At 50.3% G+C, this 13628-nt stretch overlaps 1 protein-coding gene across 1 annotated transcript; it reads left to right on the top strand.

Annotated features, from left to right (window-relative positions):
* The first annotated feature begins 2072 nt into the window (after positions 1-2072).
* On the top strand, positions 2073-13077 carry IRF4 (interferon regulatory factor 4). Its single transcript, XM_035552729.1, has 8 exons — positions 2073-2276; positions 2562-2748; positions 3456-3544; positions 4112-4253; positions 6055-6162; positions 7454-7807; positions 10993-11105; positions 12934-13077. The coding sequence occupies exons 1-8, from the start codon at positions 2073-2075 to the stop codon at positions 13075-13077; spliced, it is 1341 nt and encodes a 446-aa protein (XP_035408622.1).
* The last annotated feature ends 551 nt before the right edge of the window (positions 13078-13628 follow it).

Below are 13628 nucleotides of genomic sequence, written 5' to 3'. Positions count from 1 at the left end.
GGCAGAAAGGATGTGGATGTGTTGGAAACGTTAAAACAGAACAACAACACGAAAGCGTCGCGGCATGGGACACGTGTTAGAAACCTGAAAGGCGCTAAGAAAGATTTTTGGGCCAGCCCGGACCCCCAGCTTTCGTACCGCCGGCTTTGCGCATGGGGGCTGTTGGAGAAGAGCATGGGGTGGGGTGGGAGGCAGCGGCCCCTCGGGGCTGCAGACAGCCGGGATGAGCTGTCCTAAGGGAGAAAACCGCTCCGGCCGTGGAGGGCGGCCCCTGGCCCCCGCTTGTCGCCCTGCGAGCCCCGGGGCGGTGGCTGCGGGGGGCTTCTCGTTGGCCGCCCCTGCCGGCGCCGTCTGGGCCGTTTCTGGTGGGTGTAGCAAGCCGGCTCTCTTACAGTAAAACCCGGCCGGCTCTCACAGGTAGGAGTTTCCCCGTGCTATTTCTGGCCGCGCGTGTGTCTGTCTGCACAGATTGAAAGAAAAAAAAAAAAAAAAAACACGCGCGGACGCCCCGAGGGCGCCGGGCCGCGGCCCCCCCCCGCCCCCCCCGCGGCTGGTGTTTACCAGCAATGGGCATGTGTCACTGCCTCAGATGTTTTCCAGCTCGCAAAGTCCCCGCTCCCCTCCGCCGGCTCCACCTCCGGGCCGGGGCCCGCCTCCCCCCCGCCCGGCCCGGGGCCCTCCATCATATAAAGAAACTTCCCGGGGCCGCCGGCCCAGTCGCGCTGCGCCCCGTCTTCGGCAGCCGCCGGCCCCAGCCTGCTCCCAGCGCCGCCACAGAGGTAAGCGGCGGCCACCCCGGCCCCCCGGGTCCACCCCCGGTCCCCCACTGCCACCCCCGGTCCCCTACTGCCGCCCCCGGACCCGCGGACCCCTGCCCCGGGGCTGCCGGTGCGCCCCGCCGGGCGGGCGCTGCGGGCACCGCGCCGTGAGCCGCCCTCTCCCCTGGTGCTGGTGGCACCGCGATTTCCTTCTAAAAAACGTTTATTTTTTTTTCTTTCTTTTTCTTTTCGTTATAATTTAAAGAAAATTAATACCCGTCCCGTTTTGTGCTCCCGAGGTGTTTTGTGCACCGAGCTCTTTGCTGCTCGGGGTAAAAGGGTGGGCTCCGTGCCCTGGCAGTGCCGGGGGGATGAGCACTTTCGGGGGGCTTTGCCCTGGCTCCTGCGGTCACGGTTTGGGGAGCCGCAGCCTCGGGGACCGCGCTGGGTGCCCGCGGGATGCTGCCACCTGAGGAGGGGTGTAAGGGATGCGGGGCTGCCGCCAGCCCGCACGTGCTGGCCATAGCTGTAAGGCAGTGACCCACGGCAAGCTTGTGGGCACACGACCGCTTTTGTAAGTCGAGGGGACAAAGTTTGTGCCCGGTCCCCTGGTGCTGGTGGTCTCCTCACCTCAGGAGCCCACGGCCGTGCTGCGGGGTGAGTAGCGGGCACCTCTGGGGCTGCCCGTGCGGTGGGACGCCGGGAGCCTGGCCACCGGCTGGGGTCTTCCCACTTTTTGGGACTTGCAAAGTGTAGATTTGAATGCTGTTATGCATGCGTGTTGGGAGCAGTTGGAGGGGAGGTATGCATGGGACATCATGCGTTCAGATGTGCCCTGCTTAAGCGAGCTACTTTGATGTTACGGCGAAGCGCCGCGTAAATTACGAGTGCATGCGAAGCCCTCCAGTTTCTGTGCATGTGTCTGCCATTACATACGTGCTCTGTCATGTGCAAACGCACTTTTATGATTTATTTTTTTTGGTTAAAAAATAAAAACGTGGTGGAACTCAGAGCCGGACAGGGGGTTTGTGCCTGAAGTCATTTGCACTGAGGATTTCAGCCGCCCGCGTATGCTCATGCAAAACAGCACGGGGCTGGGGGGGAGCCTGCCAAAGCCTGCAGTGGTGCCTGGGGAGATGTGCGAGGGGCTCTGTCCCGTTTGCACGCTGCGTCTGACCCGTGGGTTTCCCTCTCCCCGTCCTGTCCCTCTCGCCCTCCTCCGCAGCCCCCCGAGAGCTGGTGCTTGGGTGCGCAGTGCGGTGGGCTCCGTGACGCACCCCAAAACCCCCCCACCCGACCGCCGACGTGAGTGGCATGAACTTGGAGCCGGGCGAGTGCGGGATGAACTCGGTGAGCTGCGGCAACGGGAAACTCCGCCAGTGGCTGATCGACCAGATAGATAGCGGCAAGTACCCGGGGCTGGTGTGGGAGAACGACGAGAAGAGCATCTTCCGCATCCCCTGGAAGCACGCCGGCAAGCAGGACTACAACCGCGAGGAGGATGCTGCTCTCTTCAAGGTAGGGCTGCCCGCCCTTTCCCCCTTCCCCGTGTCAGAGCTAAGTGGGGCGGCAGCACATCGTTTGCCTCCACGTCCGTGCCGGGCACTGTTTTAACTTGCCATGCTGCTTTTTTTTCTCAGCCTAAACCTGTAGGAAGTAAATTCTTGCACATATAAGCACAGACATATATGCTGTTGTAAGCGTTGTGAACTTTGTAACTTGTAGTTGATTCTTTTCTTTTTTTCTTTCTTTCTTTCTTTTTTTTTTTTTCCTTGCTCTTTTGATTACCTGAAATGTTTCCAGGCTTGGGCTCTTTTTAAAGGAAAGTTCAGAGAGGGCATTGATAAACCAGATCCCCCTACCTGGAAGACAAGATTAAGGTGTGCTTTGAACAAGAGCAATGACTTTGAAGAGCTGGTGGAGAGAAGCCAGCTGGACATCTCAGATCCCTATAAAGTGTACAGAATAGTGCCAGAAGGAGCTAAAAAAGGTAAAACATCTCAAATTCCCGGTGTAACAGAGTCTGAATATCTGTCTTATTGTAAGCACATGAGGACTGAGGTGTGCTTGTCTGGAATGGCCACGCAGTCTTTTTAAGTGTAGGAGCCAAAGTGCAGGGCTCAGGTACATCTTTGACAACTCAAGCAGGGTGCTCGGTCTGCGGGGGGACTGCTGGCACCTGAGTCAGAGCACGGCAGGGGAGCCCTTGCAGAAGGTGCAGACGGGCTCCCTGCATGTGGAAAAAAAAAAAATCAACAACCAAAAACTAGCCTGCTGGATGTAGGCTTTAAATACAGGGAGGAGTAGAAGTATTTTGAGCCAGGCATTTGGTAGCTGCTGGGGGCCAGGGATGCCCAGCCTGCAGCTCCAGGCGGAAGCCCCCAGTGCCAGGCAGGGCTCAGAGGAGGCAGAGGTTTGGCAGGGCGCTGGAGGGTGTTGTGGTGAGGGTATCGTGGTTTTGGGGTTCTGGGCAGCGCTTTTGGGGTGCGGCACTGGGAAGCCCCGCGGGACAGGCTGATGGCTGGAGCTGCCTGTGAGGGAGGGCTGGGAATCCTTCCTCCATCAGGCACTGGAGCGCGTTTTGGTCCTCTGTTTGATCAAAGGCAGGTTGCATGGACTTGTCTTCAGTGTGCCGTTCTCAGATTTCCTTCAGATGTGGTTGATATCCTTTATTTTCGTTCCCTCTGCTGAACATAGGTGCAAAACAGATCAGCATGGAGGAGCAACCATTAATGATGAACCATCCCTTCCCAATAACATCTCCTTACACTTCACTACCATCCCAGGTATGACATTCGTTGTGCGTTTGGTGCTGGGAAATTGGGCAGCATCGTTTTTGTGCTTTGCTGTATGTCTTTCTTTGCTGGTGTGGCTCTCTTGAGTTCTCTCTGAGAAGAAGAAAACTTTATTATGAAAACTGAGAAATTGAGAAGCAACTTTCCTAATGTCATATGAGGCCACAGGGCAGTCGATTTCCTCTGGTGGTGTTTATCCCTGAGTAATAGCTCTTTTCTGTTCAGCGATAGATATTAGTGTACTGCCATCCTCTTGGAGCCAGAATGTAAGCACCCGATGAAGCATTGCTGTTCCAAGCAGACATTTACCAGCAATGCTTTGACTGCCTTTTGTTATTCCACCCGGCTTGTTATTTACACCAGTGGTGAGAAGTTCATTTGAAAGCCTCATTGGTGGTGGTGGCGAAGTGCCATTCATGTAGCCTGTGCAATGCTCAGACCTCCGCGAGCTTTGGCAGGGCAAATAATGCCAGGGAGCCGAGCTGTGAAAGCTGATGCAACTCACAGCATCGCTTTAGACAGCTGCCGGGTAAAAGAATATCTCGTTAAATTGAATAGGTACCGAACTACATGGTGCCCCATGAGCGCAACTGGAGAGAGTTCGCCCCGGAGCAGCCGCACCCTGACATTCCCTACCAGTGCGCCAGCGTCCCCTTCACAGCTCGCGGTCATCACTGGCAGGCGCCCGGCTGTGAAAATGGTAAGACATCGATCCCACTTAGTGCTGATGGCTGAAAGGGAGGATGTACGGCCACCCAGAAGAACTGCAGGGTTCGTGTTTCCCATTCACGGCTTTCAGTGGTGTTAACAGACGCACCCATCCAGGAGTGCGGGGCTTCCTTCGGGGAGACCCTCACCCACCTTTGCCCTGCCCCTTGCATTCGCTGCTGGTGTAGAAGCCGTGTGTGGGCTGCACAGTCCTCTGAGCTGATGCTCAAAAGGCAGCCCCCAAAAGTCCCGAGCTGTTTTGAAAGCCCTGAGCAGTAAGGAGGGAACCAGCCCCCCAAGCTCCCCAGATGGGAGCTTGTGTTCTTCAGCTTTGCTTTCTGATTTCGGGCCTTTCGAGGCACACATTAGTGAGGTTTTTCCCTTTAGCCTTGTGGATTAGAATGGTATTATTCTCCCAAGAGGGAAGCTGAAATTATGGCTTCTTTTTAGTACTGTGGCGATGGGACAACTTGTCATGGATTGAGTATCTCTTGGGGCTGGCACAGCAGAAACAGAATAAAGGGATGTTCCCTTCCCTGAAGATCTTACAGGATTAGAGCCCAGCATAATCGTAGCTTTCCAAGCTCTGCATCCTTAGGAAGAATCCTGAATAGTCAAAATTGGCAACGCTAAAGTCTGCAGGGGATAAAACACAGGAGAAAGCGAGCCGTGTCTCATTGGTACTTGCAGGACAGCTCACCTGGGTAGATGGGCATTTGCTTGATGAGGAGAAGGAGATGGCTCAGAAGGGCAGACAGGGATGGGAACTGAGGAGGGACTTCTGAGAGCAGATACTAAACTGTCAGGGGACAGTTCTCTGGAGGCTTTTGTGCGGAGAAATAAACTTCTTATTCTCTGCGTCTGCTAAACAGTAACTGCTCAGTGCACTGCAGCTTTTGCTGCTAGTGTTAGAATTATTAAGCAGAATCATTTGCTTTTAGTTGAGCTATTTGCTAATAATAATAGACCTATCAAGCAGAATAAACAGTGCCCTGAAGTACATCCCCTGCAGCTGTTAAGCACACGCTTGGCCACTTTGCTGTTTTTGGAGGCAGTGGTTAGTGGCTGGTGCTGGGTTTGTCCTTGGGCTCCAAGGCTTGTCAGGAGATGCGGGTGTTTTGTACCTGCAGCGCTCCAGCTCTTGATCGTGGCGGGTTCTGCCATGGGGAAGGGTAGTGCGTGCTTGTCTGCAAGGCACTTGCATCATCCTCCAGAGACTTCTACTGACATTAAGAAACAGAGGAAAACATCAATTGCCCATGTGATAATCCATGCACTGAAAGGCACCTCTCGGACTACTAGTAGTCCTGGTAATAAAATTCCAATAATCTCCTCCTGCACAATTTTCTTTCCCAACTTTTACAACAGTGCTAATTCCAGCTTTATTGTTATACCTGTCTCTAATAAAATTCCTTAGGCTGAATGAATTGTTTTATGCCAGCAACTTTTAAGAGCACTGTGGTCTAGTTAATAATACAAGTTATTTCTATAACAGAATAATAGATTCTTGTTAGGAAAGGAAAAAATAAAAAGGGTAGTACCGCTATGCTGCTATACTAAGGGAGTATTTCTCAGGGGCCCAAATAGAATTATAGTCCAGATAACATCTCAAGAGATTTGTAGAGTTGGCATATTCAAAAAATGGGAAATAAAACTGTTTTAAGAAGGAGGGGGAAGAGAGAGAGTTCCTGGTGGGGCCCAGAAAAAAACTCACTTTTGCAAAGCTGTGACCTCTGCCCAAGCTTTTCTCTTAGGATTTAGGTAGCTGTCACTGACTTTTGTTTGTGAAACAGGTTGTCAGGTGACAGGAACCTTTTATGCTTGTGCCCCTCCCGAGTCCCAGACTCCTGGCATCCCGATTGAGCCAAGCATAAGGTCTGGTGAAGCCCTCGCCCTGTCAGGTAAGGTCTGCAACCCCCTGGGGCTTATGGGGAGCCTGACAAGGGGGTCCCGCTCCTGACTCGCCCTGGCACTGATTAAATGAATAAATAATAATAATAATAAAAAATAAATAAAACACCCTTTTCAGTGAATGAATTCGGTAATTTGGTGTATGGGCTTAAGCCTCTTATTTGCCAGGATGTTGAAACACTTGTAGCCTGAGCTCCAAGGTATCCAGGGGCGGTGGTTAGGGTTGATGGAAGGGCTTCCCTGGCTCACGGTGTCAGTGCTGGGTTGTGTCAGTGAGCTGCCAAGTAAGGCTTCCCCAGGGGAGTTTGGAAATGTTGAGGGTCAGGAATGATTAGCTCGGTTTTTATCAGGGAGGAGCTCCACAAAGACTGGCATTTTGTGGGCACCTTGCTGTGCTTCTGCTGGTGCTGCAAGGCTTTGCTCTGTCTTATTATTCGTGGTAAATAAAGGCCTTTGGGAAAGAAGAAGGGAGTTGTCTCAGTCAGGTATGCAGACATCCAGATGCCAGGGGACTTTCTGAATAACTCTGGGAAAAGATGCAGGAATGTGCTTTTCACAGAAATAGTGGGTAAGCCTACAACACGACGCCTGGCATGTTTCTTGATTCTTCTGAATCAGGGTCTGTATGTGTGTGTATATATATATATATATATGTGTGTATACATAGGTATATATATACACATACATTCAGTGCTGTGTGAGCGCTTAGCAATCAGCCAAGCTGACCGAATGGCCATCTGAAAGTAAGGTTTGGGATTTCAGGTACAGCCATGCTGGAGCTGAAGCCAGCAGCTGCTTCTCTTCAGGCAGCCAAGTGCAAGTTTGCAGGTCCCCTGTGCAGGAGCCTCTTTTATGCAAAATCTGGGGAGAAACGCAGCTACTTCCTGATTAAATCTGAGGAAGTGTACTGAGCCAGTGGGTTTAATTGTGATGTGAGCCTGGAAAATGTGACAAACAACAACTTTTCTCATGCAAACTTTTCCTGTTAAATGGGAATGAGGAGTTTGCTGGACATTAATTCCTCCTGAATTCCCACACCGGTAGCCCTGCTTAATAAAATGAGAGGGCATTAATGTTAACATGCCCCAGATACTTTAGTATTTTTATTCTTCATATGATTTTTGCTAATGTGAGCATGTCTTTTGGGTGGTGGTGACTGTCTGTAGTTACAGAAGTACAGAAGTCTCATGCAAATATGTCTCTTGGCCTTAACGCAAATTTGAAACGTAAGACATTCGTACAAATGTATCATGGTGACTCTTTTTATTTTTCTTCTTGTAGATTGTCGACTCCACATCTGCTTATATTACCGTGAAATACTGGTAAAGGAGGTGACAACTTCTAGTCCTGAAGGCTGTAGGATATCCCAGGGCCAAAGTTATGAGGTCAGCAGCCTGGAGCAAGTTATCTTCCCCTATCCAGAGGACAACGGCCAGAGGAAGAACATAGAAAAGCTACTGAGCCACTTGGAGCGGGGAGTAATACTGTGGATGGCACCTGATGGCCTCTACGCTAAGAGACTTTGCCAAAGCAGGATCTACTGGGACGGGCCTCTGGCGCTCTGCAGTGACCGACCCAACAAGCTGGAGCGGGATCAAACATGCAAGCTCTTTGATACTCAGCAGTTTTTAGCAGGTAATTCCCTCTGTGGCTTTGGTATCATTTCTGGAGAGGTCATCCACTCACTCTCCCTGTCAGCTGTATGGGAGTGCTCTGTTTATGTTAGGAATTAACCCACACTGCTACTTAAGCTGTCGTAGCCAAGGAGCAGTTGTCTTCTGAACTGTTCTGCTCTCCATGCACATGCAGTGCCCCTGCACAAACAGGCAGGAGTGACCCCCAAAACCCCACATCCCTTCATGAAGTGTGAGGAGGAACCTAACAAAATAGTCTTTCCAAATGTTGGGTGGCAGAGGAAAGCGGATCCTGGCCTTGGATCTGCTCCTGTAAGTTCTGGGTAGCTCTGAGATCTGCAGTCATGCTGCTCTCAACCTGACCCAGAGCAAGCCTGAAACCTGGCGCAGGATATTCAAACATTGACATGGATTCCACCTGAAAGCTGCCTTTTCTGTCTGGCTCCTGTGCCACTTGCACTCTCTCCATTGCTCTATAAGGTCTCGCTTTGCTCAGGGCACTTGTGAGCAGCAGTACAGGGGGAGCAACAGCACGGGTCGGGACTGTCCTTTCTCCTTGCAGCCCTCAAAGCCTCTGTCCCACTTTGAGAACTCCTGGGCAGTTTCCCCACCCAGAGAAACCGGTGGGAGCCAGGCGTTGCCTGGACATCAGAGGGCAACTTGGGCAGCAGGAGTGCACATGGCCCCTTGTTGGAGATGTGTGGCCTGGCTGCAGGTGAACTGCGTGGCTGCCCATTGGAACAGGGCATCTGCACTGGCAGGAGGCTCTTAGAGGAAAAATGCCTTCCAAACAAAGCAAAACAAAACAAAAAACACAAACAACAAACCCAAAGCATCAGCTTTTGCACACTTTATATTCCAGGGTTGAGGCATCATCCTAGCAAAATGGCCAAGCAGGAAACGCGTATAAAGAGAGAAATCTCATATGGATATGAAAATTGACAGTTAGAAAGGGGAATTTGAGGTCAGGGTATTGGCCTGAACTTCAATCACATGCTAATTTAAAGACACATAATTCTGCCTGTGATGATGGTTTTGGAAATCCCTTTCCCTTTTCTCAGATGGTTTTTCAGATGTACTATGGGTTCGTCCAGACGGTTGACAGTACATCTCTTTTTAGAAGCCTAACGCCAAAGATAAGCTTAAAAAATAGGTATTTTTCCCCCTCCTAAATTACTTATGCACCAGTGCCTGTGCAAACCCAAGCACGTGGTTGCAGCCATAGTCTGTGGTGTGTGCAAAGTGAGGTTTTGCATGCGTTGATGCTCAGCTAGGTTTGTAAGTGACTTGTCATGGGCATATCCCATCTGCAAGTCAGTTGAAATTACTGAGGTCCCAGACTACAGGCTTGGGCTTTCCCTCGTTAGGAAATTGGTTCTTCCTTGGGAAGAGACACAGGAGGCTACTACCAGGAGAGGTAGTACTGGGCAGCAGAGAAAAGGGCAGAAGCAGAGCTGCTGTGGACCACAGCTCTTAGGGCCTTGCTGAGGAGCTGTGCCCTGCAGTGCTCCAGACCAACTCAACCCAACTGCTCCAGACCGTTGAGGCCTGTGGTGAGAGGCCTGCGATGGCAGTAACCCAGAAAACAGGTGGATGGTCTCTGGAGAGCACTGCGTGATAAATGCAGTGGACCAGGGCGGGGGGAAGAGTGGGAGGATGCAGAAAGTAAATTTGGGAGCATGGTGATGGCGGCTGAAGGAGGGCCAGAAGGTCAAGAAGCTGGAGCTGGAGCAACAGGACTGAGGGGTGGTCTGGGAAGCGTGGTGGGATTGCAGCACGGGGAGGCACCTGGGCATGGAAAGGCAGACAGAGTGGGCGGAGGGCTTTGGAGAAGTGCAAGGCCAACCTCCAACATCCTGCTGCTGGGAAAGAAGGGATTTTCTTCTTCAGGTCCATGCCAAGGACTGCTGGGTAGCACTCCCAGGATTTGGGGGATTGCTGAGGCTGAGTAAAATTGGGGGGAAGAGAAAGATGGGAGGAGCTCTCCATTAGCAGCATTGAGTTGGGTGGGCCATGGGTGGATCATCCTGCCCTGTCCTGTGGAAAGCGGGGTCCCATGGAAAATCTCTGTTCTCTCCTCATGTACCACCAGAAGGTTCACAACATTTTCAGGGATTTTGCTGCGTTTTGAGTGAACTGTCCATTATTTTACTCCTGTAGCTGACCCTCCAAGTAAGACCAGTATTCCCAAGCTAGGGCTGGGGCACTGTTGTGGCAGCTGCTGAATTCATGCCTTGGTCTGAAAAGCTTGCAGTCAGAGTAGAAATGGCAGGTGTGTATTAAAGGAAATGATGCACTTGTCATGCCAGGTTTGAAGACTCCTTTCCCTATATAGCAGGGAGTACTTCTTTATAAGACACTGGTTTCAATATTAATTGCCTTTGCAACTTTTCTGCAGAAAGCATAAACTGGGCTATAAATTAAAACAAACTCTTTATCATCAACTATGTAGAAATAATTCACATAAAGCAGATTCAAGGAGGATTTTGTATTAGATGCAACTTTTTGTTTTGTGGAAGGAAATACAGTTTCTAAAACACAACACAGTGATTTTGGTTTCTCTCCTAAAAGCCTCCCCAGCTATCTGTTGGTGGCGACACTTTGGCTGTTGGTGTAATGATAGGATTTGACCTTTTTCCTTTATACAAGGTGTGGAATAGTGAAGAGAGTACAGGCACGCAGAAGACACAGTCTCTTTTGCTGGCTTTATGCATGGCTTAAATAAGGTCCTGTGCCTCCCTGTCCACTAGGAACAGTGGTGCCAGTGGCTCCGTGACAGTGTCTAGGTGAGGTTGAATTTGTGCCTGGCAGTACTTTGGCTCTATCAAGCCATTGGTTTCAGTGCTCCTGTTGGACGTCCTCTTGAGTGGGTCCGGGCTACCTCTGGCATCTGCTCCAGGAGGTTCTGCTGCTGAGGCCAAATAAAATTATTCATTGGAAGACATCCCAGTTTGTGCATACGAAATGAGTTATGAGGCAAGGCAAGCAGGATGATTGCAGTGTTACAGCTAGCTTCTCCTGATCTGCAGGAAAGGCTTCAAACTCAGTTTCTTCTCCTTACCTCTTGTCTTTCTCCTGACCTCTCTCATCCTCCGCTGGAGTTACGTCACTTTCTCCCACTGTGCTCCAGGGTCAGGGCTCAGCCATCCACAAAGCCTTTCTTAATAGCCCTTTCTCTCTTCCCAGAGCTTCAAGCCTTTGCTCATCATGGACGTCCACTGCCAAGATACCAGGTTGCTCTGTGCTTTGGGGAGGAATTTCCAGATCCACAGAGGCAGCGGAAACTAATTACAGCCCATGTAAGTAGGACTTGTGCCTTTGCTGAACAAAACGTGTTCCTCGGAGGATATGAATCTGCCAGACAGGCTTTTCTGCCTTCTGAGGGAGGTGATAAATTCTTGACAATGCAGCACCATCAAGACTGGGGTTGAGTCCCCACATCTGCCAAGGACTGACTGGTGGCCAGAGGGGTCAGAGCACCCAATTTCCCCCTCTGTAAAGCACTAAGGGTCATCATGATCTCTTTTCAAAGCCCTTCAGGGCCTAAAGGACACCCTGGAAGAGCTGGGCAGGGCTGTTATTGCTGGCCCCATGGTGCAGCACCTCGGGCTGCCAAGCCAGTGCAGGACATGGTGCTTTCACAGCTGCTGCACCTACAGGTGCTCCAGAGGCCCAGCCTCCATCTCAGAGACCTCAGCGTTGAGCGTGGTTCAGGGACTGCCTGTGCAGCTCCGGCATGGAGGTAGCTGGTGAGCTCCTGAGCTGACTGACCACAGTTCGCACACACTCAAAGCTAGTGTTTCAGGATGCTATCTGAGAGAGGGTGATGATAGAGACTGAGACCAGGTACTTTCTAAATGGGCTGTATTGGCCCATAAAACCACAAAAGAGATGATGGTGCACACGCTAGAGGTAGGGCTTAGCTTATTGCATCTTTGGGAAGAAAAATGGTGTCTGTTTTAACCTTTCAAAAGCCCCTGGGTAGCAAGGGTCCCTAGTCAGGCTTTTGTCACAAACCTGGCCTTTTAGCTGTGCAGCTTTTGTACTGCCACATTGCTGCTTAGTAGCTGTTTGGAGCAGAAGGTGGAAAGCTCACAAACCTGTCCTGAGCTATGCAACAGCTGGTGAGGGTAGTGCTCCATACCCGTTTCTCCTCAAACTCTTTGCCTTTTTGGCTTTCCAGCTTCCTAGCTCCCCCTTCCCAGCCCCTCCTCCATCTCCTGCCCCACCAACTTCCCTGGGAATCCCCTGCCCTTCCAGGAGCTTTGCTTTCCCATTACTGGTTGTTCCTCAGCCTGCTCAGCTTCTCAGGCTGTCTCACCTTGTGGAGATGGTCCAGTGTGGGGCTCTCTGCCAGATCTGTCCCTGTCTGCTGTGCTGACCCGCAGCAAGTGCATTTTTCCACCCGAATGGTGCCCATGTCCTCATGTGGAGGAGCTGGCTGACTGGGAGGAGAGGGCTGGGGTGAAAAGTCTTCCAACCCGTCCAGCCCCAGAGAGTAAGATTCAGGTTTTAGTGCTTAGTGTGCAAGTTAAATATTGCAACTGGTGCCCAAACTCCTGGAGGGAATAGTGGTTTCTGAGCAGACAGATGTGAAGGCAGTGTTAAATCATACAAATCCCTCCTGGCGGTGATCACTGGCTGAATAGATTCCTCAACAGAGCTTGAGGGGAAAAAAAAAAAAAAAAGAGTAACCTTGCAGTTAGATTGAAGTCTAATTCAAAAGGCAGTGATTTTGTGACATACCTAAGCACACCTGAGGGCTTCAGCATTTCAATCTAAGTCCTCAAAGTTCTTGAGAACAAAGATGAGTGGCCACAGACATGTCTGGTCTCTAGGCATCGCTCACACACATGGGTGCAATTCCATTTGTGTCACTGGTAACGTGCACCGTAAGGTGTGTGTGCAGGTAAGGGGTGTGTGCGATTAGCAGAACTCTTGTCATCAGAGCAGGCTAACCCCGTCTTAAAAGAGAGATTAGTGGGAACAGGGAAATTGTTTTCCCATTCAGGTAAGCAGAACTGTTTTGTCCTGCCCTGTTTTTTAATTTAAAAGCACTTTAGATAACTAACACGAGAAAGATGAAATTTTGTCATGTGTCTGACTAACATTTTGTCTGTTCTTAAGGTTGAACCAATGTTTGCCAGGCAGCTGTATTACTTTGCTCAACAAAACAGTGGACATCTTCTGAGAGGCTATGATTTGCCAGAACTTGTGACTAGTCCAGAGGATTATCACAGATCTATTCGCCATTCCTCTATTCAAGAATAAGATCCTCAGAATGAGTGTTTTTAAAGGCACTGTAAAGATTATGCAGAGTGGAGGAGCAGAGCTGGATAGCAATTTGGAGATCCAAATCACAGCTGGATGTGTTCAGGGGAATCAAGGGTTCAATGATAGGAAAGTGAACTGGGACAACTATATTGTATGATACAAATGACGGGTCTTCAACGTTTGGATGCTACATCTCACATAGATTCCACTGTTGCTGGGAATAACTCAAAACTGACGAAATGATTGCTATGTTTACGTTTGCTTAATGTTCTCCTTGGGTTTTGAGGACTGATGCTTACTGAAGACTTAAATCCAGAGTTTACACTGTTACATTTGCAGGGCTATTTATTTTGGATTACTGATCTCAGGGAAGGTACATAAATTTGCGGTGTTCCCAGTTTTAAACTGTAGCTACTATAGGTGGGTAGCGAATGTAGATGGTTTATCGAGAATAGCTATAAATGTAAGTGGTTATAAATTTAGACTGGTAAGTGTGACGCCTGTATTCCTGTGTAGAATTTTTTAAAAACAATGCAAATCTTCAGAGA

Source organism: Cygnus atratus, chromosome 2, assembly GCF_013377495.2.
Source record: "Cygnus atratus isolate AKBS03 ecotype Queensland, Australia chromosome 2, CAtr_DNAZoo_HiC_assembly, whole genome shotgun sequence".
Taxonomy (NCBI): domain Eukaryota; kingdom Metazoa; phylum Chordata; class Aves; order Anseriformes; family Anatidae; genus Cygnus; species Cygnus atratus.
Note: the sequence above shows the minus strand (reverse complement) of the source record. Positions and strands in the feature narration are given on the sequence as shown.

Coding starts and splice junctions, on each gene's coding strand:
- IRF4 (XM_035552729.1), top strand. CDS start 2,073: ATGAACTTGGAGCCGGGCGAGTGCGGGATGAACTCGGTGAGCTGCGGC. Junction 2,749..3,455: donor GCCAGAAGGAGCTAAAAAAG/GTAAAACATCTC, acceptor TGCTGAACATAG/GTGCAAAACAGATCAGCATG. Junction 6,163..7,453: donor TGAAGCCCTCGCCCTGTCAG/GTAAGGTCTGCA, acceptor TTCTTCTTGTAG/ATTGTCGACTCCACATCTGC.